Source organism: Lissotriton vulgaris, chromosome 5 (genome assembly GCF_964263255.1).
Source record: "Lissotriton vulgaris chromosome 5, aLisVul1.2, whole genome shotgun sequence".
Lineage (NCBI taxonomy): Eukaryota > Metazoa > Chordata > Amphibia > Caudata > Salamandridae > Lissotriton > Lissotriton vulgaris.
This window is the reverse complement of record NC_141693.1, coordinates 1,780,336,520-1,780,362,706: the sequence shown is the minus strand read 5'-3', so window position 1 is coordinate 1,780,362,706 and position 26,187 is coordinate 1,780,336,520. Positions and strand designations below refer to the sequence as shown.

General features: G+C 47.7%; 1 protein-coding gene across 1 annotated transcript in view; it reads left to right on the top strand.

The window, feature by feature from the left end:
- Positions 1 to 26,187, top strand: part of TUBG1 (tubulin gamma 1) — a 197,387-nt gene that overhangs the window by 118,774 nt on the left and 52,426 nt on the right. The window contains exons 4-6 of the mRNA XM_086924100.1: positions 2,278 to 2,346; positions 21,862 to 21,941; positions 22,934 to 23,060. Of these exons, the coding sequence (XP_086780226.1) occupies positions 2,278 to 2,346; positions 21,862 to 21,941; positions 22,934 to 23,060 (276 nt within the window). The remainder of the gene's footprint in view (positions 1 to 2,277; positions 2,347 to 21,861; positions 21,942 to 22,933; positions 23,061 to 26,187) is intronic.

The window sequence follows — 26,187 nt, the reverse complement described above, 5'->3', positions numbered from 1 at the left end:
CAAGCCTAGGTGGCTCCAATGACAGGGGGCATGGTTCTTCAAGGAGCCTAATTGGCTCCCACACCCCAATAGTTTTCAGAGCCAGAGGGCTCCCCGGGGCATAATTTGTCAGACCCTAGGTGGCTCCAGTGTGTTGCCTGTTGATTTCTAGAGCCAAGGTGGCTCCAACCTTTAGCGCAGTTCGTCCTAAGGACCAGTGAGGGCCTATGCTGCAGTTCTGCGTTTACAGCTGCCCAGCAAGTAGTGGGCAGCTGCACCGTTTAGGTCCTTTATATTAGGGTACCTGCCTTTTGAATCCAGGAGTGAGACGCACTCCTTCGCCCTACCTTGGCCCTCCCCAGCTGCGCAGCACTTAGTGCCATCTGCAACGTTTAGGCCCTGTTGTTGTTCTCAGCTGCCCAGCAAGTAGTGGGCAGCTGCAACGTTTAGGTTGGTGCAGATGGCACCCCTGAGTGGCGCTGCCTTAGCAGCACGCCCTGACATTCTGGACAAAGGGCATTTGAGCCCCTTCTTGGATGGTCAGTTGGCCAGGGAGATGGCTACTGTTATCGGGCGCCAGGCCCTAATATGATTGATGTGCTCATGCAATGTGGTGCCAGGAAATGTAATGCATTTCGTATGTTTTACGCACCCTGTTTTGATACCTCTAGATATGGTTTAGGTTTATGAGGTTGTTTTACCTATTTAGGTTTGTCTTAGTGAGGTTATACTTCGCTCTGTGCTTTACGCCCCTAATGTGAGTTATACTTAGGAGGTAGGGTCTAATGTGTTTAGAATAGTGAGAGATTGCATAATGTGTTTATGCTGGTGAGGTTGGCGCAGGATATAATTCGCTCCTGAGGTGACTGTGCATAATGTAGTTTATGTTACAGGTTGAGGTGGAGTACAGTGATTACCAGTGGTTACTGGTTGTATGTTCATGATCTATTTTACTTTTACCAATTTATGCTAAGTGCTGATCCTGACAGTGGCCCACGTGGCCCTGTCCTGTGTAAATAATCCCTTGTGAATATTGCCCGTGCCAGTTGGCACAGTGTATGTTATGTGTTATGAGAATACAAAGGCTATTTTTATATAACCTTGTATGGAGTTCCTTTTGTAGTGTGCCTGGGATCTTGTTGCTGTGTACGTGCGCAAATGCACATTGCCTCCGGGATAAGCCTGACTGCTTGTACCAAGCTACCAAGGGGGTAAGCAGGGGTTATCTTTGGCGTGTAACTCCCTTGCCCCGACTAGAGTGGTGGTTTCGCCTGGCTTTGGCGCACGTTTTATTAAATCAGAAATCCCAATTCTAACCAGTCCTAATTTTTTTTCTTTTTCATAGGTCCCCTTCCCTTTTTCTCCATAACCTTTTTAAACGTTAATTGTGTAGCTCTCAAGACAGTGCTGTGGAGCCACTAGCTTGTCTACAATGCACTACATCCCACACGACCACTGCTTTTATTGCATTTTGGAATAATATTGTCCTTAGCTTATCCTGGTTTTACCTTGTCAAGATATCCAATACCATGCTTCAAAACATGGCAGACCTGTTGGAACTCTAAAACAACTATACGGTCTGCTCAATACCGTTATATTTATTTTGCACTTGCATGTTGTTTGTGTGTTTTGATTGTGGGTGAGTACGTAGGTGAATGCACAAACTAGTAAATAGGTGGAATAATGAATGCAAGAATGAGTGACTGAAAGTGGCTCCTCAGTCACTGGGGAGTTTAGGCACTTCATGCTACACCATACACTCACTCTTATAAGTTTGTTTTAATTGGTGACTCTGTCTTTGTAGAGCTTTCTTTTGACTCTCTTATGTTTAGTAGCTCAGCTTTGTTACTCAGTGCCCAACCATCATGAGCGTGTAGTTCAGTGTGTCCTAGATAACTCAACTTCATAAAGCGGAGAGATACCACTTTTCATTGATTTTTATTTGTCACGTAGGATGTGAGATACCTGGGGAGCATCCTCTTGTATTTTGTTTTTAACACACATTACACTATAAATATATTTTTTAGTTTAACCCTCAAACAGTTCTGCCATTACCCAGCCATCTTATGCATGTAAAGTAATAGGCTGCAGCTGAGGTTGACATTGATCAGTACATAGCATGAATTTCACTTTCCAAGTACATGCTTTTTAAGCTGTGCATTGCTTGGCAGTTTAGCTCTCATTGAATACTTTGTTGTGATCCCACCAGTCGCTTGGCACAGGAGATGGCAATTCTTTCATTTGCTTGTCGGTGTTTTCATGTAATTGATCTTTTTTTCCTTCTCGTCTTTGATCTAGGGTGAAAAGATCCACGAAGAGATTTTTGATATCATTGATCGAGAAGCGGATGGAAGTGATAGCCTGGAGGTAACTTAGACTGCGCATAGTTGTGGATTCTGGTTTATTTGGTATTATGTTGAACTGCATTGTTTGTTTTGGCTTTAAAAGTGACTGGAAGCTGGATGAAAAAAACTGTTTTAGGAAATTCTTCTTTTCCTGTTTTTAAAATAATTCTTTATTATAAATAACAAAGGAAAATGTAAATTAAAAGCTGTCGAATAAGATGTTGGAGCATGTGCAGTACAAAAAAGCCTTCCCTTATTTGGCTTTTTGACTTCAATCACGTTATCATTTTTTGTTAAGATAAACAACCCCTTGTAAGGGTGTTCTTTTGAGCTGGTGGCTGCTAAAGGGAGTTGGTAAATGAAAGTAATGGGTTACCTGTCTGCAGCTCTTTTTTAATTGTTGTCAAAGGCCTGAGCTGTACATCCTGTTTTCAACAACTGGCCAAGTCAGTATAGCTGGGCCGGAAAAGGTGATTTTTGTACATAAATAGTAATATTTATAAGGCTGCCATTTGAGCCCACTTTCTGCATGTGTGCCAAATGGCTTCCTCTGAGCCATTCTGTTATGCATTCGATATACCTTTGCAGTTGGGCTCATGTCTCGTAAGTGCCTATTTTTTTTAACGGTTTTAGATTGACTGGTGCATCACAGGTTTGAAAGGGCCTTCGACGGCTGGTTACCTCAAATAAGGGATCAGTACGGTGAAAGCATGTCAGTAGGTGCCAGTCAGCCCATACGAAAGCCTGAGGCTTGTCTGCACTCTGTATTCTACTTGAGGTCCATTAGTATCCAGCCTATTAGTTGTATATCTGTTTCTGTTCAATATATACGTTGCTGTGGCAGGATATTATTCAAAAGGGTGGGTTGAGAGGTGGGATCAGACGTTTGAATTTATCATGTAAAGAATAGGTATTTGGTTCATGTGCATTGTTGGCAGATTTTCTTTTTGTTTTCTTCACTTTATTTAGGCGCTTGTGATAATTTTAGTGCAAAGTATTTCTTTATTCCTATGAGAATATACATTTTTCACTTACTGAATACCTGTTACAGTTTGCAAAAAAACAATCTGTTATTTATGCATTTCTCACATATTTAAGTATATGATCCTCTGTTATTTGTTACGCATAAAAAGCCTGCTTCCCTAAATGATATTATCCTGTGTGAGTATTAACCTTAATAATGGCAAATTATCATGTTCTTTACAGACCAAATTGTCTCATCTTTTAGAGGTATATGGAAATATTTGTTTGTCAATCTCCTCATTTGTTTTACTACCATTTGAATGGTCCTTTAAAAAGTCTGTCCTTACGCTGTTGGGGCGAAGGTGGGTGGTTGTAGGTTCTGCCTTTTAATCTTATTTCATCCATGTGCACCACTGAATCAGCAACCGAATAGGACCAATTAACTCTGTCACAGTTAATATTTTTTTCTTATTCACGAATGTTTCAGTAATCAAGGTGTGAAATGATCAAAGCCTCGCTCTACCTGGGAAACTGTCCCAAACCCTTAATAGCCAACCATGAAACCCGAAAAAAAGATCCAGCACAATTTTCTTCAATATTAGTGAATATAGCTGTAAAATTAGTAGTCCTTCACCATATCCTGCATGACATCAATTAATCACTGCTCATCTGCTCCTGTGTTGTGCCCAGATAATTTTGTCTGGAATCGGGGCTTTGGCTCCTGCGGAGAAGGATGTGTATTCGGGAGAGAGACTATAGCCCTCAGCTTCCCCGGCCTGACGGTGACCCAACCCGAGGCGCTGGAGCGCCATAAATCAATCCTAGGCGTCCTGCAGTGTGGGACCCTCATCTGCTCATGTGGTGTTCTCAGAGATTTAAGCGATACCAAAGGGGGTGATGGACTGAGTGCTTGAGCAAATCAAGCTCTCACCCCCAGTCAACTGATCTGGGTTTAATCCATCATCATTCTTTAGCTCATTCCACAACCCCAGTTCAGACATGGCCATATGCAAATCAGTCTGACCCTGTGCCTCAAGGGAACACTCCAGCCCGAACCAGAGATTTAGTCAGCAACCAGGTCTTTGGCTACATCGAAGGAGGAGCTGTACTGGGAGGAGATTACATCCCCCAGCTTCCCCGACCTGGCGGTGATGGAGCCTGAGCTGCTGGAGCACCATAAATCAATCAGAGGCATCCCGCACTGCAGGTCGCTCCTGGGTGTGGTCCGGGGCCGTCGGAGCCTGGTGGAAGCTGGGCCAGGCTACCCCCTTTGGCCGTGTTTTGAGGTACGTTTATTTAATCTGTTGTAACCTGCTTTGTACCACTACCCAGCCATTTTTGGCCCCCTTTTTACTTATCTTTATAATATAATGGGGGCTATTTTTTTAAACCAAGTTTGCCCACACCTGGGTTTGTATGTGATTCTAGCGCTGTCTTTAATTTGAATTTAAAAACATTTATATAGCGCTCTACTACCAAGCGGTTTCTTGGCGCTTTAGGATTGCGAGGGGGATGGCAGGAGCGGAGGGGATCAGACCTTGTAGGCTTGGGCAAAGAGCATAGTTTTAAGACCCTTCCGGAACTCTATGTAGGAGGAAGTCAGTCGAAGTTCGGTCGGGAGGGAGTTCCAGAACGCAGGAGCGAGGACTGCAAACTTTGTTCCTCCGGCCTTTTTCTTACGGAAACGGGGGATGGTCAGCAGGGCCTGATGGGAGGAGCGGAGCTCTCTGCCAGGTGAGTAGGGTTTGATGGCGGAGCAGATGAACTCCGGGGCGGTGCCCATTTTGGCCTGGAATGTGGTACAGCCGAGTTTGAACAGGGCACGCTCTTTCACCGGCAGCCAGTGCAGTGCCTGCATTAGGGGGGTAACCCGATGGAATTTAGGCAGGCCGTGGATCAGGCGGGCAGCCTGGTTCTGCACTAGCTGCAAATGGCGAATGGCGTAGGCTGGGGCGCCATTGTAGATGATATTACCATAATCAAGGCGCGAGAGCACCATGGCCATCACTATGACTTTTAACGCAGGCAGAGAGAAAAAGCGAGAGATCTTCCTAATAGTTCTAAGGGAAAAAAAACAGGAGGAAACAACTGAGGAAACCTGTGAGTGAACGGAAAGTGAAGAATTGAGAAGAATGCCAAGGGTTTTGACCTTGGGAACAGGAAGCGGAGGGACACCAAGTGAGGAAGGCCAGTGGGAGGGGGACCAGGGACTGCAACCACCTCCGGTCAAGACTAACTCCGTCTTGTCTGGATTGAGTTTGAGGTGGTTGCAGTTCATCCAGTCCTGGATGAACAACATGACGGACTGGACGTTCAGGGAAGAGGAAGGGGAATGGGAAAGGTTGAAAATTAGCTGGAGGTCATCGGCGTAGTTAAACACCGTGACCTCGAGCTGCTGTAACATAAAAATTAGAGGGTAGATGTATAAATTAAACAAAAGAGGGGAAAGTGAGGAACCTTGGGGGACTCCACAAGCAACCCTGCGAGGAGCAGCGGTGAAGCCAGCTAGATGAACCGCCTGAGCCCTGTCGCTCAGGAAGGACTCAAGCCAGGCGAGGGCCAGGCCCTCGATGCCCGCCGCCTTGACACGAGTGAGAAGAGTGGAATGATCCACCGTGTCAAAAGCGGCGGACAGATCTAAAAGGATGAGGGCCTGCTGACAGTTAGTGTCAATGCCCTCGCGTAGGCTGTCCATCACTGAGGTCACCACCCTCTCGGTGGAGTGGAGGGGGCGGAAGCCCGCCTGCCTTGTAGAGAGGCAGTGGTTGGCTTCCACATAGGCGCTCAGGGTGCTGGTCACGTGGGCTTCTAGAACTTTACCCAAGTAAGGCAGGAGGGAAATGGGACGATAGTTGGAGGGGGAAGAGGGATCTGCACCAGGTTTTTTTAGAATGGGAATGATGGCCGCGAATTTGTGGGCAGAAGGGACCGCTCCGTTGCTGAGCGAGTCGTTCAAAAGTGTGAGGGGGGGAGTGGGGCAGTTTAGGAAGATTTCTCTTAAGATGTAAGCAGGGGCAAAGTCAAGGGGGGAGCCTGACTTTACCTTATGAAGCAGGGGGAAGAGCGTGGCCTTGGTTAAGGGGGGAATGGAAGTGAGTTTAGACATGATAGCGGGCGGGGAAGGGTTGGTGAAAGTGGAGGAAGGGAGGGGAATGTTGGCTTTGATCTTTGCGACCTTGTCAACGAAGAAATCGTTGAGTGAGTCGCAAAGCGGTTGGGAGGGGAGAATGGAGGCCGCAGCTCTATTGGACGAAGCAAGTTCGTGAACTGTGGCAAAAATCTCCTTGGTTTGAGATTCCGCTGCCAGTATCCTGTTGGAATAGAACAGGGTCTTAGCATCCAGGATACCCTGCTTGTATGTCTTAAGCACGGAGAGGTAGATGGTTTTTTCCAAGGGGCAGTATTCTCTTCTCCATACGCGCTCTGCTCTGCGAGCGGCCAGTTTCATTGCCTTGAGGTCAGGGGTGAACCAACGGTTAGCGGCGTGAGCTCGCTTAACCGTGATCCGCCTCAAGGGGGCGAAGTCTTCGCCAGCACGGGTCAGCCACCCATCGATCATGGCCAACTGATCCGGGGCGGCGAAGCCGGAAAGATCGGGACAGGCGTTAACTAAGGATGAGTGGAAGGAAGGCATATCTGCCTTGCCCCATTTCCTAACCCAGGTGTTCTTGGGGAGGGAAAGTTTAGCCACTGGGGTTAAGGCAAGGGAAAAGGAAATTAGAAAATGGTCTGACCAAGGGCAGGGGGATATAGCAGGAGAGGAAGTGGGGATGTTCAGGGTCCAAACCTGGTCGAGAGAGTGGCCATGCACATGGGTGGGGCTGTGAACATGGGGGGTAAAGTTGAGGCTGGTCATTAGATCAGTGAACTCCTTAGATTGAGAACTTTCGGCCGGGTCGTTGGGCCAAAAGTTAAGGTCACCCAGGACCAGTACGGACGAGTTATTGATGACCAGGGTTGCAAGGATGTCCTGGAGACAGGAAACAAAGGTGGGAGTGGGGTTGGGGGGACGGTAGATAAGAACAGCGGTTAGGGGAGTGGCATGGGAAGTAGAGCGAATAATCAGGCAGTCAACTTCGGGGATGGGGGGACAGGGGAGAATCTGGAAGTGATGGTCGGTATGAGCAATAAGGGCCACTCCACCGCCTCTTCTGCCCTCCGGTCGATCTGCTCGAACGATGGAATATGAGGGAGGAAGTGCTGCTAAGACGTTAGGTAGGGAGTCTGCCTTAAGCCAAGTCTCTGTTATAAACAGAAGATTAGGATTATGGGTATCAAGGTAATCATAAAGCTCATACTGATGGCTGACTACAGATCTGGTGTTGAGGAGCGCAGCCGTGATGTTAAAGGTGGGCTTGTGAGGGACGGGGTGTGGGGGAAGAGCAGAGGAAGTGTCATGGGACAAATAGGTGAGACTTGATATAGCAGTGGGAGCGGTAGATGAAGGGCTAGAAGAGAGGCACAAATGGTGCAACAAGCTGGAAGTGTGTGGGCTGATGGTACCAAGCGGCGTCCAAAGGGACAGAAGGTCGGAGGGAGAGTATGTCAGCAAGTGGACATAAGGGGGTGCCCCTTGCCCCGGCCTGCCGCGGACGGGCGCAGACGGGCTGGACTCTGGCGTGACTCCGGCGCGTCTACGGCGCACCCGCTGCGCTCGTCCGCTGCGCTGACACATGGGGGGCGTTTAAATGGAGGAGCAGCGTGGGGGGAGTGGCGTGGGTGGGGTTGGGCGAACCTGCCCAACCTAAGATGGCGGCCACTAGCGCTGGGAGCCTAGCGTGGAATCAGCTGCCAGCCAGCCCCGACCGGGCCCCTAGGAAGCAAAGTGGAGGTTAGAAGTACCTGTGGATTTTCAGTACAGGTGAGTTAAAAGAAAATGCAATTTTAAAAATAAATGCGCGTCACCATTTAAATCTGCGTGACAGCGCGCTAAAAACGCAGAGTACACGATCGCAGCCCTCAGCTCCTGCAAGCGAGCCCACTGCCACCGGGCTGCTCGCAATCGCTGGGGAGACGTGAAGCTCACTCCTAAATGGAGGAGCAGCGTGGGGGGAGTGGCGTGGGTGGGGTTGGGCGAACCTGCCCAACCTAAGATGGCGGCCACTAGCGCTGGGAGCCTAGCGTGGAATCAGCTGCCAGCCAGCCCCGACCGGGCCCCTAGGAAGCAAAGTGGAGGTTAGAAGTACCTGTGGATTTTCAGTACAGGTGAGTTAAAAGAAAATGCAATTTTAAAAATAAATGCGCGTCACCATTTAAATCTGCGTGACAGCGCGCTAAAAACGCAGAGTACACGATCGCAGCCCTCAGCTCCTGCAAGCGAGCCCACTGCCACCGGGCTGCTCGCAATCGCTGGGGAGACGTGAAGCTCACTCCTAAATGGAGGAGCAGCGTGGGGGGAGTGGCGTGGGTGGGGTTGGGCGAACCTGCCCAACCTAAGATGGCGGCCACTAGCGCTGGGAGCCTAGCGTGGAATCAGCTGCCAGCCAGCCCCGACCGGGCCCCTAGGAAGCAAAGTGGAGGTTAGAAGTACCTGTGGATTTTCAGTACAGGTGAGAACCCTCTGAATATTTCACCTTTGGCCTTCCAGTACATTATCGCTCTGATCTGCTACAGGATGTAGACTGAAATGAAGATTTAGGGAAGGAGAGCTAAAGATCAGCAGTTGTCCAGGATTCTGCGAATTGGACTTTCGTCCCCTCTGCCACTTCCCTTAAACTGATCTCTTGGAAAGTTGCAGGAATTTAGCCCAAACTTTCCAATCCTGAGTGGTGTAATTTCATCAAGGCTTCTGATATATCTCTGTTCCAACAGACCTGGTCCACCGCTCCGTTGGTCCATACCTCAGCTGGCAATCACTACAGCAGCTAGGTGGTCCCCCCGGCAGTCCAGCTAAATGCTTTCACCTTGTATCTAGCCCTCAGGAACTGTAATGGTAGGACCATCTCGGATAGGTAGGGATGTCACACATTTAACCCGCTCCAGGGACCTGGTCTTTTATACTACTTACTTCTGCATGTCCGACTCTGGCCTGCTCTTATAGACATGACAGTGTTACCTCACACTGATAGCGACCAGAATCTGTTATCGCTAGAGCTGAAATAGTTAATGCCCCTAGTTCGACACAACCATGATGAACCCTTTGATAGAAGGTTGGTCTTATCCACTGACAGGCGTAGAGTTAAATGGTGTTCTGTCTCTGTCTGAAGAGTTAATTGATAGTATATATAGTTGTGTTGTCGGAGGAATAGATGACATTCTGCTATTGTTAGAGCAGTCAAAGCCTGTCCTGGGCTACTCTTGGTAGTGTCCATTTGCAGCTGCTATGCAATCTTTGGGAGTTCTTTTGTGCAGAGTCTTGTCACATGGGCAAGAGGCAGAAACTCCCAGTTGGTATAATCAGCTGTGTAGAGCAGCTAGATTAGCATTGTCATTAGGCAGCAAGATCGATTGAAGATTCAGGAGGCTCGAATGGGCATAGAACGCTATTATCCGAGAGGCAAAGAGAGATTGGGAAACTAAAAAGTCGTAATCCCTGCTGGTATCTGTAAAAAGATGTGACTCTCATTCGTTCTGGAATACAGTTGCTACTGGTAGTTCGGAGGGTCACCCCCGATTGAAAACCATATACCGATGGATATTTGGGTTGCACACTTTTCCAATTTGTATTCTCCTTATAAACCCAGTTTATCCCTCGACTTTGATTCTCTCAAACTTGATAGAGCTACTATAGAAACTAGCACTGATGCAATTTCACATGTTAATTTGAGTGACCCACTGATTAACACGTTATCACTCCCAATTAGTAAGATTGTTTCTTATACGGCCCTGGGATTGGACAAGGTCCCAGGAGATCTCTTTTTGAGAAGGCCTGTGGTGTGGGGCACTTTTCCCTTGCCTTCAGTGCTATAATGAGGGGTGCTCCTACCCCTCCTACATAGGCTGGGGTTGAAATGATTCCTAATTTTAAGAAGGGAGCTCGGGACTTCCCAGCTAATTACAGGCCCACAAGTTTAATGATTGTACCCAAAGATTGTTTGCCAATGTCATCCTGAATAGCCGCCACAAGTAGGTTTCAGCTGTACTGATTCTCTGTGCCCTGCAGGCAGAGTTTAGAGAGCAGACAAGTACTTCAGACCAAGTCCTTCAGTTTCAACTCCTTTATGGAAATATGCCTTATTCAGACCAGGATAGCTATATGTGGTGTTCGTTGATCTCAGACCAGCTTTTGATTTCCCACATTGTTATGGTAGGTTTTTATTATTATTTGGGGGTGCCATACTACTTAATGAATATAATTAAGTGATTGCAAGAAGGCAACTTCACCCAAGTAAGATGTGGTCAGATGGGAGAATTACCTGAACCTTTTCCTGTCAAAGTGTGGAGGGGAGATAAGGGTCTGCCCTTGCGCCAACCCTTTTCTTGCTTTCCATTAATGATTTAGCAACTTCGGTAGATCATGGTGGATCTGATGCTCTGACTCTTGTAAACATCAGTGCTCCGACCCTGGTATTTGCTGATGACCCTCCTCATCTCAAAATCCCCAATGGGATTCCAAAGGATCTTGGATAGATTCAACACCTTTTGTAGCCTTAGAGAGTTGGATATTAATGTTGCCAAAACCAAATATATGGTTCTCAACCCTGGTAAAACCTCACGCCCCAACCCTTAGAGGGTCTCCCTTTGTACGTGTTCGGACTTGCTAGTACACAGGCTGGGCTTCAGAAACCACTTCCCGAAATTGTTTTCCTCTTTCCTCTATTAATGGGAACAAGTAGTGAAGAAAGACGTCCATTTATTTATTTTTCACATTTGTAAAGCGCACTGTTACCAGACGGTGTCCTGGCGCTGTATGATCGCTAATGTGCATGACAGGGAGATTAATGTGTGAAAAGCCATGTCTTCAGGGCCCTCCTAAAGGGCAGAAGGTCTGAAGTCTGTCTGAGGACCAGTGGCAGAGCGTTCCAGGCTCTCGCTGCTCCTAGGGAGAAACTGTTTCTCCCTAGGAGCAGCGAGAGCCTGGAACGCTCTGCCACTGGTCCTCAGACAGACTTCAGACCTTCTGCCCTTTAGGAGGGCCCTGAAGACATGGCTTTTCACACATTAATCTCCCTGTCATGCACATTAGCGATTGTTGTCCTGGAAGAGTCTTCGAAGTATCACGAGATAGGTGGCTCCTCCCCTGGACTACAGTGCGCATGGGCATCGACTCCATCCCCAGATTGTTTTTTTCCGCCATTGGGTTCGGATGTGTTTCGGTTCCCTCTGTCGGAATCGATAGTTGTTTAACTTTCTTTACTTGAGACCAAAAGGTCTTTAGGACTCGCGTCGGTATTGTCTATCGGCCGGGTTGGTTTATTCATCGGCTCCGATCAACTGCTGCCCATCCGCGTGCTGTCGGCGCGGACGGGCCTACACGACGCTCCAGACTACTTCATCATGGAACGAAGTCCATTTAAGAGGTGCCCAGTGTGTGCCTCAAAGTACCCGCACATCGACGTGCACCCTGTGTGCAACAAGTGCTTGTCGCCGGACCACGACGAGGCCAAGTGTATGGCCTGCTCCAAGTTCCGGTCGAAGAAAACTCTCAAGCTACGTCGGGCCGCAAGACTGCAGGCCCAGAGTTCGGCACCCCCACCGGCGAACATCTTTGAAGAGGATGTTGACGACGACACCATCCAAAATGTCTCGGACTCTAACCCGGCGTCGGAGGGCGAAGAAGACTACGACGCGGAAGACGAAGAGTTCGAGGAAGTCGTCGAGGAGGTAGGGGACGACGACGGGGCAATTGCCACCGTGGAGGATAGCTCTGAGGAGGAGCTTCCTCACACTGACTCCGGGGCCACCCAACATAATAAAGCCCAGGTCGAGGGATCGCCTTCGGGCCTTACCCAAGACCTCAAAACTCGTCCCACGGCTCAGCCTCCTGGCCCGGCCACGGACATTGGTGGGGCTCCACTCCCGGTCCAGAAACCGAAAGTGAAACCATCAGGGTCGACGCCATCCGTGTCGAAACCGAAAAAGTGCAAGTCGCACTGGTTGGATCGAAGGCTTCGGAGGCCTCGGCGCCGAAGAAATCCAAGATGGCAGTCGAGCTCAAGAGCCACGCCAAAATGGCCGATCCGAAGACTCCGGTGTCGAAGCCAAAGGCGAAGACGCCCGACGCGGCTGCGTCGGCGCCGAAGTTGGTCGACGCTCTGAAGAGTCACGTCGACGCCAAGAAGATAGATGACCATCAGAAGGCCTCAAAAAAGCGTCAGGACGACCCCAAGTCTCTGGCTGCACCGCTCCCAGCCGACAAGGCCAAAGGGGGTGCTGCGTCTGCTCCGAAGACTGCGGCTTTGGTTGCCGACCCGAATCCGGCGTCGGAGGACTCGCTCGAGCCGGTCCGTCCCTCCGCCTCACTCACCAAGAAGGTCACAGAGTCCCTTCAGCGTATTCGGGATGGGGCCGCGGCGCTCGAGCCGAAGGACACTGTGCCGCCCAAGCAGAAACCGGTGAAGGCGCAGGCGCCGATTCACTTCACGCTGCCGCCAAGGACGGCGCCGAAGGTTTTCACTGCGAAACCTGGGGTCGGAGTGCCCTTGAAGCAGGTTTCTACGCCGAAGGCATCGTTGGTGATTCCAAAGCCACGGCTCCAACCACTAGCAGAGGAGGAGCGTCGAGAGGTCATCATCGACGCCAACACAGGCAAGCTCTCTCTCCTTAAACGGAAAATCACCCCGGAGCCAGTGTTGGAGCATTTCCACATTCCCCTTAAAAAGAAGGTGGACTCTGCGGGTGCATCTGCCCCTGTGGAGCCTGCATCTCCACAAGGTCGGGAGCTCTCACCCACTCATTCTATCGCTGGAGAGGGTGACGGAGACGAAGAGGATGAGTATGCTTATCCAGTTTACTCAGACCCAGAAGATGTCAATGAGCCATGGTCTGCCGGGGGCGATCCTGAGGACCCTCATTCGGGACATGAGCCACAGCTTTTTGCTGCAAAAACTTCCCCAACGGAGGACTCCGCAGCCTTCAACGCTCTCATTGAAAGGGCTGCAGCCAATCATGACGTCGACCTCCATGCAGACCCAGTGGATGTCGATTTTCTTTTTGACACTTTCTCAGTGGCTGAAAAAACTGTCAAGACATTGCCAATGCTCAAAGGCGTGCTCAAACATGCACCAGAGGTTTTCAAGGAGCCCACCCGGGCAATAGTCATCAATCCTCGCATTGACAAGAAATACAAGGCAGCGCCCACTGACCCAACGTACATCAAGGGACAGTTGCCACTAGACTCTTTGGTTGTCTCCAACGCATGTAAACGAGCCAACTCACAAACCACGGGTGATGCTCCTCCCCCTGACAAGGAATCAAAAGTGTTTGAGGCATCAGGGAAACGTATTGCTGCGCAGGCAGCCAATATGTGGCGCATATCGAACACGCAGGCGCTGCTTGCACGCTACGACAGGGCACACTATGACACCCTAGAAACACTTCTACAGCACTTGCCAGATCAGTATAAGGAGGCTGCTGAAATGTTGATTCAGGAGGGGAAACTTATTACCAATGCCTCCATTAAGTGTGCTCTAGATGTGGCTGATACCGCATCACGAGCAATAAATACTAGCGTTCTGCTGCGCCGGCATGCATGGCTCAGAATATCAGGCTTTAAACCAGACATTCAGACTACCATCCTTAACCAAACAGTAAATCCAGACCACCTGTTTGGCCCAGAAGTGGATGCCACCCTTGAAAAAATGAAAAAGGACACTGACACTGCTAAATCTATGGGTGCCCTACAGTCCCAGCAGTTTCGGGGTGGTTCCTTTCGCCGCTCCAATAACAGAGGCACCTCAAGGGGTCAAGCGTCACAATCCACACAATTCTATAAAAGTAACACCCAATCCTCATATACCAACAAGGGTAGGGGTGGATACCGTGGCAACAACGTCAAGGGCAGAGGACGTGGAAATAACAGCTCCAGGTCCTCCACTGCCAGCAAACAGTGACGCCTTGTCACTGCCCCCCGACCACACAACACCGGTCGGGGGGAGACTCCAGCAGTTCCTGCCCGTATGGAGGTCCATCATCACGAACAGGTGGGTCAAATCTCTTATCCAATACGGTTATTGTCTGGAACTCACTTCCATTCCACCAAACATACCTCCAAAGAACCGTCCTATGTCCGGCGAGCACTTGCACTTGTTGCAGCAGGAAGTTCAAGTCATGCTGCAAAAAGGGGCAATAGAGCTCGTTCCACTGCAAGAAAGGGGAACAGGGGTTTACTCCCTGTACTTTCTAATCCCAAAAAAGGACGGATCTCTCAGGCCCATTCTGGACCTCAGACCTCTCAACCCGTGTCAGAGCATTTTCATATGCTTACTCTGCAGCAGGTTCTCCCACTGCTTCAGCAAGAGGACTTCCTGGCAACTCTGGACCTCAAGGATGCATACTTTCACATTCCCCTGCATCCTTCACACAGAAAATATCTAAGGTTCACCATTCAAAACCAGCACTACCAGTTCAAGGTTCTGCCCTTTGGGGTCACCACGGCGCCCAGGGTCTTCACGAAGTGCCTGGCGACAGTGGCGGCGCATCTAAGACGTCAGAACATCCACGTCTACCCCTATCTGGACGACTGGCTCATTCAAGCGAAGTCGGACAAGCAGTGCGCCGACCACGTGTCCCAAACCATTCACCTTCTGCACGAACTGGGATTCTCACTGAATTACCCAAAGTCCCATCTCCAGCCCGCTCACATACGGCAGTATCTGGGTGCGACCATAAACACTCTGGCGGCTACAGCACAGCCGAATTCAGTGAGGATCAACAGCATTCAATCGCTGATCCAAAAATTCAGACCTCAACACTCACTTCCAGCACGAGTGTTCATGCAGTTGATCGGCATGATGGCCTCCTGCATCTCCATTGTCCCGCACGCGAGACTACATATGCGTCCGCTTCAGGAGTGCTTGGCACGTCAGTGGACTCGGCTCATGGCCAATTAAAAGACCTAATGTTGGTGAGCGGTCGGGCATACAACTCTCTGCATTGGTGGAGTCCACAAAACCTTTGCAAGGGGCGACCGTTCCAGGAGCCTGTGCCACAGATTATCCTGACGACGGACGCTTCTCGGACTATGGACTCTACAGCAGAAGAAGATGCACATCAATGTGTTGGAACTGATGGCAATCTTCATGGCCTTAAAGGCGTTCAAAGTACATCTGTGCAACAAGGTCGTGTTGATCCGGACGGACAACATGACGGCCATGTACTACATTCAGAAACAGGGAGGGACACACTCTCCGCAGCTGTCTCATCTGGCTCAGAGCATGTGGAAGTGGGCCATTCAGAGGAACATCTTCCTCATGGCAGAACACCTCCCAGGCAAAGACAATCAGATGGCGGGCCTGCTCAGTAGGCACAGCCACCAGATGCACGAGTGGGAGATACATCCATCAGTACTCCAGCCGTACTTTCAAACATGGGGTCATCCAGAAATAGACCTGTTCGCCACAAGGGAGAACGCAAAATGCCAAAGCTTCGCCGCCAGGTTCCCACACCCACAATCGCAGGGCAATGCGATATGGATGAACTGGTCAGGCAAATTTGCGTACGCTTTTCCCCCAGCACCCCTGATACCGCTAGTGGCACGCAAGCTCAGGCAGCACTCAATGACTCTCATCCTGGTTGCTCCAACGTGGGCTCGCCAACCATGGTACACCACGTTTCTGGAACTGTCCGTGGTACCGCATCAAAGGCTTCGTCTCACACCCAGCCTTCTGACGCAGAGCCATGGCGACATTCAGCACCCAGATCCGCAACAGCTCAACCTGGCGATCTGGCTCCTGAAGTCCTAGAGTTTGGCTACCTTAACCTTCCTCCGAATTGCATGGACATCATTCGGGAGGCAAGAAAGCCCACTACTAGAGCCTGTTATGCGGCCAAATGGAAGCGGTTTGTCATTTATTGTGCAAACCACAACATCAATCCACTAGATGCTTCCATTCAGAACATCATCTGTTACCTGTTTCATCTGTACCAGTGTAATTTGGCATATACTTCCATTCGCATTCACCTGTCTGCGAGGGCCGCATACCTCCAAAATAGACAGCACCTTTCACTTTTCAAGGTTCCTGCTATCAAGGCTTTTCTGGAAGGACTCAAAAGGGTCATTCCACCGCGGACCCCTCCAGCTCCAGAGTGGAACCTCAATGTGGTTCTTACAAGACTGATGGGTCCTCCCTTTGAGCCACTTCATTCCTGCGAACTTCAGTTCTTGACTTGGAAGGTGGCTTTCCTAGTAGCAATTACATCGCTACGGAGAGTTAGTGAGCTGCAGGCCCTCACAGTCCAGGAGCCATTCTTCCAGGTTCATGCTAACAGGGTAGTGCTCCGCACTAACCCTAAATTTCTACCCAAGGTAGTGTCTCAATTCCACATAAACCAAACAATTGAGTTGCCAGTGTTTTTTCAAAATCCTGAGTCACTGGCGGAGCGGATGCTCCACACCCTTGACGTCAAAAGGGCCCTGATGTATTACATTGACAGGACCAAGGATTTTTGAAAAACTAAGCAGCTTTTCGTTGCCTTTGCGTCACACCACAAAGGTAACGCTATTTCCAAGGCTGGTATTGCTAGGTGGATCGTGAAATGTATTCAAATCTGTTATGCAAAAGCAAAACGAACTCTTACAATTCCACCAAGAGCCCACTCCACCAGAAAGTTGGGGGCCTCTATGGCCTTCCTTGGAAACATTCCCTTAGAGGACATATGTAGAGCAGCCACATGGTCTACCACACACACATTTACAAAACATTACTGTGTAGACGTGCACTCTAAACAGCAGGCAGCTGTAGGGCAGGCTGTTCTCAAGACACTTTTCCAAACTGCTGCAGCTGGCACGGGCGGCCGCCGCTAATGGAGGGACTGCTATGTATTCTATGCACAGATATGAATTCAGCAGCCCACATGCCTCGAACTGCAAATGCTACTTACCAGTATGCATCTGTTCTTGGCATGTAGGGCTGCTGACATTCATATCGCCCGCCCTCCTCCCCGGCGCCTGTAGCAGCTGCAGTGTTTACATGCATTTCATGCCATGGTCATCACTCACAAAGTTCACTCCATCTCGGCCGCAATGGCTAAAAACAATCTGGGGATGGAGTTGATGCCCATGCGCACCTTAGTCCAGGGGAGGAGCCACCTATCTCGTGATACTTCGAAGACTCTTCCAGGACAACAATGTGCAATAATCCGGACCCAACACTAGGCGGCGATCTATGCACAGATATGAATGTCAGCAGCCCTACATGCCAAGAACAGATGCATACTGGTAAGTAGCATTTGCATTCCTCAGGCCACCATCTTGGGGACCAGAAATTATCGTAGGTCCCGAACAGCATGACTTCAGTCTTTGTTGAGTTTAACTTAAGACAGTTTTCTGCCATCCAGTTACTGACCTCACTCATGCAGTCCTTAAACCTGTTGGCTGTGTCTTCCACTCCACCCGGTAGCGCGACACTACAATCTGCGTGTCGTCTGCGTACGATGTTAAGTTAAAGCCGAAAGATCTTATAACTGGCGCCAGGCTGGAGACGTACACATTAAAATGAGTTTGACTCAGGGATGAGCCCTGAGGGACTCCACAGGGGAGTACAAAAGGGGCTGATTCAAAGTATCCCAGTGCCACCACCTGGGTCCTGCTGGAGAGAAAGGCCTGTAAGATCTTAAGGGCCTTTCCTTGAATCCCGCAGGCCCCCAACCGGTCCACCAACAACCTGTGGTGGACCGTATCGAAGGCCGCGGACAGGTCCAGCAGGATCAAGGCGGCTCTGCCTCCTGCATCCATCACTTGTCTTATATCTTCGGCTGAGACGGGTCCAGACGTTGTCCTGTCCCCAGAAAAGCGCTCAACTGAGTGTTCATTATACCCTCTATGATTTTAGCTGGTAGTGGTAACCTGCCAATGGGCCGATAGTTGTTCAAGTCGGCCACATCTAGGTTAGGTTTTTTTAGGAGGGGTTGAATGGATGCTTGTTTCCATCGTGTGGATCACCACTTTCCAGCATGTTATTGAAGAGTGGGGTGAATCCCGCTGCTATAATGGATGGGACTGCTTTTGCAATAGTGGCTGGGCAGGGATCACAAGGGGAGCCTGATTTAAACCTCTTTAGCCGGTTCCCAACCTCCTCCTCGGTAATAGGGGAGAAGTTAAGTAACCTTTCCGTATACCTGTCGGTCTCTGGAAGATTGACCTTGACTAGGTGATCCAGGGAGTAGAAAATCTTCTCGACCTTACCCTGAAAAAATTTGGCCAGGTCTTCACATAGTTCCTGACTATGGGGAACCTTCACTGGTTTGGGGGCTGCTAGAGATGACACTGGCCGGAATAATTCTTTAGAGGAATTACTGGCTTCCTTAATGCGATTGGTAAAGAAGGCCCGTTTGGCCGATCTAATCGTCTCTTTGTAGACTCCCAATTCTGCATTGAGTAGCTTTTTATCAGCCTCCCTGTAATTTTTCCGCCAGTTTCTTTCCAATTTTTTACATCTTACTTTTTAATCCCTGATTTGTTCAGAGAACCAGGGGGCCGATGGATTAGAGCACGTAGAGTGGTAGGTTTTTGGAGGGGCTAATTGCATACATGCCGAGTCTAGCCAGTTTGTATAGTTCGTTGCCGCTTCCTCCACAGTTCCTAGGGAGGGCCTCCTGGAGAATCTCAGAAGGCTCTCAAAGGCCTCACCGTCTATACTTTTCCAATTTCTAATCGTTCTAGGTGGATTCATAACCTTACTAGGTCTGGGGAGGAGAACTAGGGTAATACTGAAATGAATTGCGGCATGGTCCGACCAGGGGACAGGGTCTACTGACGTGACCGCCAGATTGGGATGGTTGGAGAAAATACCATCTAGGGTGTGTCCAGCTTTATGGGTCGGGCCCGTGACTTTTTGACATAACTCCACCCCTTGCAACAATTCTATGAGTTCTCGTGTGTCTGTCAGATATACATTCCAGGTGAAAATTAAAATCACCAAGCAAGGTGAAAGTCTTGGCTCATACTGCTTATTCAAGCAGGCTACCCAGGGTTGTGAAAAAAGGGGCCTATAGAGTAAGCAGCCTTTTAGGGTTTGGTGGTCTGATAGGGTGAGGTTAAATGCAAGCGCTTCATCCAGGCCCGTTTCAGCGGGCTTAAAACTTCCTCTTACTGAGTTGTGATCGATGACAGCCAGTCCACCACCTTTCTTCCCTCTTCTGTTCTGCACAAAGCAATCATAGTTTGGGGGGGGTGGCTTTAACAATGTCTGGGCCAGAGGCTACGTCCGTCCAGGATTCAGTTATAAATGCTTCCATTACATTTGACTCCAGTATCAGGTCAGCCAGTTCAATGCTATGTTTCACCAGGGACCTGGCGTTTAGCAGCATGCATTTTACTGTCGCCTGCTCTTTCCCATCAGTGACTCTATCTGGGTCAACAATAGTCTTGCTGGATTGCCATAGAACCTGGGGAAGGATCTGCTTACAGCTTGTACATTGATGTGGAGTGGTCTGTGTCTTTGCACATTCCCACCCTAACACATCCTGATATTCTGTCTTCACCCCCCATAACCCACAGTGTGCTGCGGTTATAGGTGCGGCGCCTTACTGAGTTAGTTTGATTCCAGTCGGCCAGAGATTTTGGCCCTAGGCGCGGGCCCGGTGCAAACGGGCGTGCTGTCGGCGTGCCTGCTGCGCCCGTCCGCTGCGCTTCCTGGGAAGGGGCACCATTTTGTACTGGCGAGGGCGGGAGGGGCCTAGCACTAGTCTGCTAGCCCTGCTCCTGCTCCTCACCTCACCCAAGATGGCGGGACCCCAAGCAGCACCTACTCGGCTGTGGTGGGGGCGGTCCGGGGATGAAATCAAGGCAAAAGTGGGCCTCCACATCTCAAAACTTCACTTCTAGCATGCAAATCCACTGGAATCTTTATATTCCCTAATCTTTTGGTGTGTTTACCTACAAGTACTGTTTTAGTTAAACCAAACTACACAGCTACAGAAATCAACAGCAGTATATTCATCTATGTATTTTTCATTAACAAACAAGACTTAAGTTTAATTGCAGACCCTATTGAAGTCCAAAATGAAACTCCTTTAAATGTGAGCTACTCTAAGAGACATTTCTTGGAAAAGGAAGCAACTATTATTTATTCATATGCTTTTAGTAAATAAACATTTTAGCAACAACTGTATGAATATTTATTTTGAAATTGTTTTATTCGTTTTCATTCAATAGTTACACCATAACAAACATTTTCTTAACCTCCCTCCATGCCCAAACGTCATTAGAAACCCAATACCATGCCTTCTTATTATTAAAACACTACACATTTTCTCAGCAATGTAGTTCACCCACACACTCCATGATCCCTTATATATCCCCTAATCTTGTGTAACTTTACCTAAAATCACTATATATTCCTGGCACAAGCAACTGCCCCATCCACAGATATTTAGATGCCGCCCAATACCACAGGAAGACGTCCTCATGTTGCGATTTTACCTCATGACAATGCAGCTGTAGATAATGGACAATCTCCTAATGGTAAACGCACAGCGAACACCGTCCTCGCTCATTGCCATTAAACATCAACTCAGATTTGATGCAGCATTACTTTCCGATCTGAGACATGAAGGTTTTCTCCCTGATGCTGTCCTCATTTCGCTGGGATTTCTCCTGATAATACCCCATCACCTAAACCATTTATCAAATAGGCTAACTTGTACCTTTACCTCCTAATTAAACCCAAAAACCTCTGATCCATAAGGCGATCGCACTGAATTTGGTTACTCTCCGAATGCCAAGCAGCAGCTCATGCTCATCATTTTTTTTCAGTTGGACTCTAGTGGCGCACTGTTTGCTTATATTCTTCTGTCATCCTTTGCCCTAATACATAATTCATTCAACAGCTACATAGGCCCCAGCCAAGATTGCATTTGATCACATCACGTACTTTGGCTACACATAAAGGTGAGAATCAAATTTCAAATCTACTGTATAGTGTATAATGTCTTCCAAATGGAAAAAGCACATCTGCCAAATCTTTTTGGCAGTATCGGGAGGCCTCCAGTGGCTGAGGACCAAGGACTCTTTCCTGCTTAAAACACCTAATTTCAAAACCGCTCTAGCCGTGAAGCAATCTTTCTGTATGGTAGCTATCAGCCTGTCAGTAATCTTCACACACATATGACAACCCCTCTGCCTTACTGACCTGAAAGGAAATACATCTTTCCTATATGCACCTTCGGTAGTACCATGATGTCTCAACGCTGAACTCGCATCCTCACTTCCCGTAGTGAGTATGCAACATAGCCTACTTCATTTGTATTCACATACTGCTACTTTCAATGCGTTTCTGCAGTGCTATGCTGTTCTACTTGTATTCCACTGCTCGCTTTAAATCAAAGCTCGCTAATAACAGTTGGTGCAGTTGGCACTAACAAATGTTTACAATAAAACAAGACTGTTTTACTTAATACTTTTGATCCGCTTTTGCTGTGCAAAGAATCCCCATTGCTGTATTGGGTTGGTCATCTCAGTGTTGATCTCTTGCAGGGGTTTGTGCTTTGTCACTCCATTGCTGGTGGAACAGGCTCCGGCTTAGGCTCATACCTTTTAGAGAAGTTAAATGACAGGTATGTGACTTCATCAATATATCTGTTTTTTCATGTGTTAAACCTTTGCAATTTTGGGAGCATTTAAGTTATTTCTCGCGGTTTACAAGCTTATGTCAAGGCTCATTTGGCCTTGTAGATCGATCTTGGGGCTTAAAAAATTAACTGTAAGATCAGATGATTTTTAGAGCCCACGGTCTGCCATTTGGAATATTCCAATAGCGTATGTGAGGTAGCTTATGAATCGATACTATGAAGTGATTGGGTGATAGATGTTCTTTTCATCTGTGCCCTTTTGTCATTTGTGTTTTTAAAGCTTGTTTCTGATAAGCCCAATGTCTTTTATGGTTACTTGTCACAAGAGCTTGTCCTAGCTGGGCTGTCTTTAACAACGCAAGCTAACTATGCTGTTAGTGCCATTTTTTTGAATTGGCAATGGCGGAGATGCTCCTAGTGATGAACTAGTTGTAGAATTTTGTTTTCTTTCATTCTTACTCTGCAAAAAATACGAATAACTGATTGTTGTGCGAGAAACCCACGACTGAAGCAGTCTTTGCCCTTGTTCTAATATTCTTGTTTATCATATTGCTGTCGTGGGAACACTGGTTGACTGTAGCTGGAAGGATCTGGGCCTGGAAAACTGTGTTGCAGGAGTATGCATCTTGCTGATGACATATTTTGCTAAGCTCTCTTTTGGAGGAACCATAGGACACACTGTTCTCTATAAGTTCCAGAATCCACCCTTTGCAAAAGGCGCTCTCCGATTTGCCAGTGTTAATGAGTGAACTAAATTGTGCATGTAGCAAAATCTCACAGAATTCCAGCGGCAATGACTATAACTGCCTATGAGCAGGCTTGACTGTTTTTCCCACATACTTAGTATGCTCAAATTGTAGGGTGACAAATTGTTAGGGGCTACTAATAATTTTGGTTACTATTCTTGCTCCTATTTTGTTCGAAGAGCCAACTCACTCAAGCAAAATTATCTTTTTCATTTTACCTATTTTAAATAGGTATCCCAAGAAACTGGTCCAAACATACTCTGTTTTTCCTAACCAAGATGAAATGAGCGATGTGGTGGTCCAGCCGTACAACTCCCTCCTGACGCTGAAGAGGCTCACGCAGAATGCTGACTGTGTGGTAAGTCTCTTAAGAGTTCATTATTTTGTGTGCTTTTATCACCAGGTTATGTTGGTTGATAAATTCTACTGCATTTTTTGTATTGCTAAAACTTCAGACTTATGGAGAATACTAAAATGACAGCTTCAGGCTACATCACAAGTTACTATAGTAAGTGGAGGTGAGACTGCTACACGTTACTTTTAAAGAGACTGTGTTGGAAGGTGCTTAACGATGTTTTATCTCGACATTTCAACTTACCAAAAAATTCCATACCCACAAACTTTACTTCTTTGTTTTAATATTTTATTCCTAGCTTATGTTTGACAGTCTGTCACACTTTTAGATGTCTGATGTAGAAGGCCGAAGAACTTATTTCTACTGTAGACAAATCTTCAAGGGCTACCGTCTCTATCGCTGCCGCCTATTAAGTGGTCTGAGGTGGCGTTGCAGCTGAAACGTTTATCCTTGGGGAGGGGGCTAAGGGCTACCAATGGGAGATCTCCCTCAGATATGGAAGGCACTAACACCTTCTCTAATGGGATTAGAGGTAGTAGAATTGATTACATCCTACTTAGTCTGGAGCTATGGCCCAGATTTGTGAACATGCGAGTTTACCACAGACCGGAAAGTGACCATGACCCTCTCTTATTAACCTTAGTTAGGAAGGGCATAGATCACCTTCATGTTGCTTTGGTAAGCGATATAGGAAATGTAATTCCAGTCGGCTGAAGTGGGTAGTAGTCTCTGAAGACGAAGGTGCACTAAAGCAGATTAAGTCGACAATTGAACAAACATTAACAAGGCTTGGTTCTGGAGATGCCTAGGATAAGTTTCCCCCAGACCTTATGAAGGTTCACGAGGACTTATTTGGTAAATTAAAGTCCCTTTTTACAAAAACTAGAAGACCGCACAGGCATATTATAAAGGAAAAATTGGCCAAGTGGTACGATGAGGCATGTGGAGCTGCTTTCAAGCATCTCTCAAATACAATCAAAATAGGAGCTCCACATGAGGTTAAAATAGCAAGGGCAAACTATATGAAAGAACAAGCGCAGGCAAAGAAGAACTTCGAGGATAGATGGGGAGCTTATCCAATGCTAGTAAGGGGAAGAACTGGACTAAGTTTTGGCAAATTTATAAAGTGGTGTAGTGGTGTGATCGACTTTGTACCTGTTAATAATGTACCCCCAGAACTTTTGGTTGAGTATTGTCAAGCCCAGTTTGCCTCCGCAAATAGCAATGTAATAACTTACCCTGAGGTTATTAGTGTGGTTGTCCTCACATTCACTAAAAGAGAGATCGAAAGCGTATTGGAGAGGGTCCCAGCAGGGAAGGCCCCCGGCCCGGATTGTATCCCGGACAATGTTTATAAACTGGACAGGAAGAACTGGACAGATTATATTTTATTCTTCATAATAGCTATTGCTAGAGGTGCACCAATCCCAGATGCATGGCGTGGGGCTGAAATTGTCCCCATATATATATCAAGGGAGACCGTGCTAGCCCAAGCAATTACAGGGCGATGAGTCTAATACATACACTCCAGAAAATTGTGGCTAGGCTTGTGCTAGGTAGGATTAATGAATGAGTAATAGATCTGAATATATTATCTACCTACCAAGCGGGTTTCAGACCCCACGTCAACACCATAGATTAAGTTTTCAGATTTGTGATGATATATTGGAATACAGTGATTCTTGCAAGGGGGACTCTTTATGCAGCCTTTGTTGATTTAAAATCCGCTTTCGATTTAGTGCCACGCCATAAGTTATGGGCCACGTTAAAGGAGGCTGGGATGCTGCTTGAACTTTTGTCTTTCATTATTAAACTCCATGAGGCGAATTATGCCCAGGTAAGGTGGGGACAGCAGGGTGAACTAACGGATCATATCCCTGTCAATAAGGGAGTGCGGCAAGGGTGAGTCCTTGCCCCTACCCTATTCTCCCTATTTATAAATAAGGAAGTCTGTTTTTACAATAATTTTCCAACTGATGCACCAACTCTAGCTGGTTTAAGGGCTCCTATATTAATGTTTGCGGACGATACATTAATTTTATCTAAAACTCAATCGGGTCTGCAACGCGCCCTCGACAGATTTAGTGATTTTTGCAACGACCATGATCTAATAGTTAATGTTGACAAAACAAAGTTCATGGTGTTACATAAACATAAATCTGTTAAAGGCAGAGTAGAATTGAATAGTGCACCCCAGGAACAAACCAACATCTTCACCTATTTAGGTGTGACTATGGGCAGGAGGATGAACTGGTCACCACAGATCGATGTTATGGTCTTAAGGCATAACCAGTTAGTGGGTGCCTTATTACAAGAACACTGACTCTCAATTACAAAACCGGTGGGGCCAGCTATATCAATTTACAATGGGAAAATCAGAGCTTCCCTAATATATGGTGCTGTGCCGAACTTTGGGAATTTGAAGATTTATCACCCCTAGTTAGGGCGCAAGACAGGTTTCTGAGAACACAGACCGCCCTCCCACAATCCACCCCTGCCAAGCCTTTGCCATTAGATTTGAGCTGTACCTCCTTTGATGAGGTGGCAGGATTTAGACCATAGCTTACTGGAGGAGGCTGTGGACCACTCCAGAATAGGTAACTTATGCACAGGCTCTAATGTATATTAGGAACGCTGATTCATCTGCAAAAATCAAATGGCTCCAGAAGCTTAAGCGTAAATTGTATGATATGGGGCTTAGACACCTGTGGGATGACCCGATAGGGAATTCTTTTCCCAGTAAAAATGAATATCAAGGGTATTATTGGGATATGATTACTAAGCAGACCCTATAGGTGGTGGATAGTAATTCGCTCACAGATATCTTTATGGAACATAAGTTTGTTGTGGAAGCAGAGGCCTACTGGAATCTGATTACGAAACCTGGTGACAGGAAACTATATCACCAACTCAAAGTGGGCACTCTTCCGCTGAGAAATTTCACTGCTAACTGGTACAATGCTCCAGACATTAACTGTCCATCATGCTCATCACAGGAAGAGTCTATTAGTCACATATTTTTTGTGTGCCCTGCCTGCAGTAGCCCTCGTCGCAAGTGGCTTAAGCTGCTTTGCGCTAACCTGAGTCCAAGATCGGGTATGGTAGCGCTGCGAATTTTGGTAACAAACAG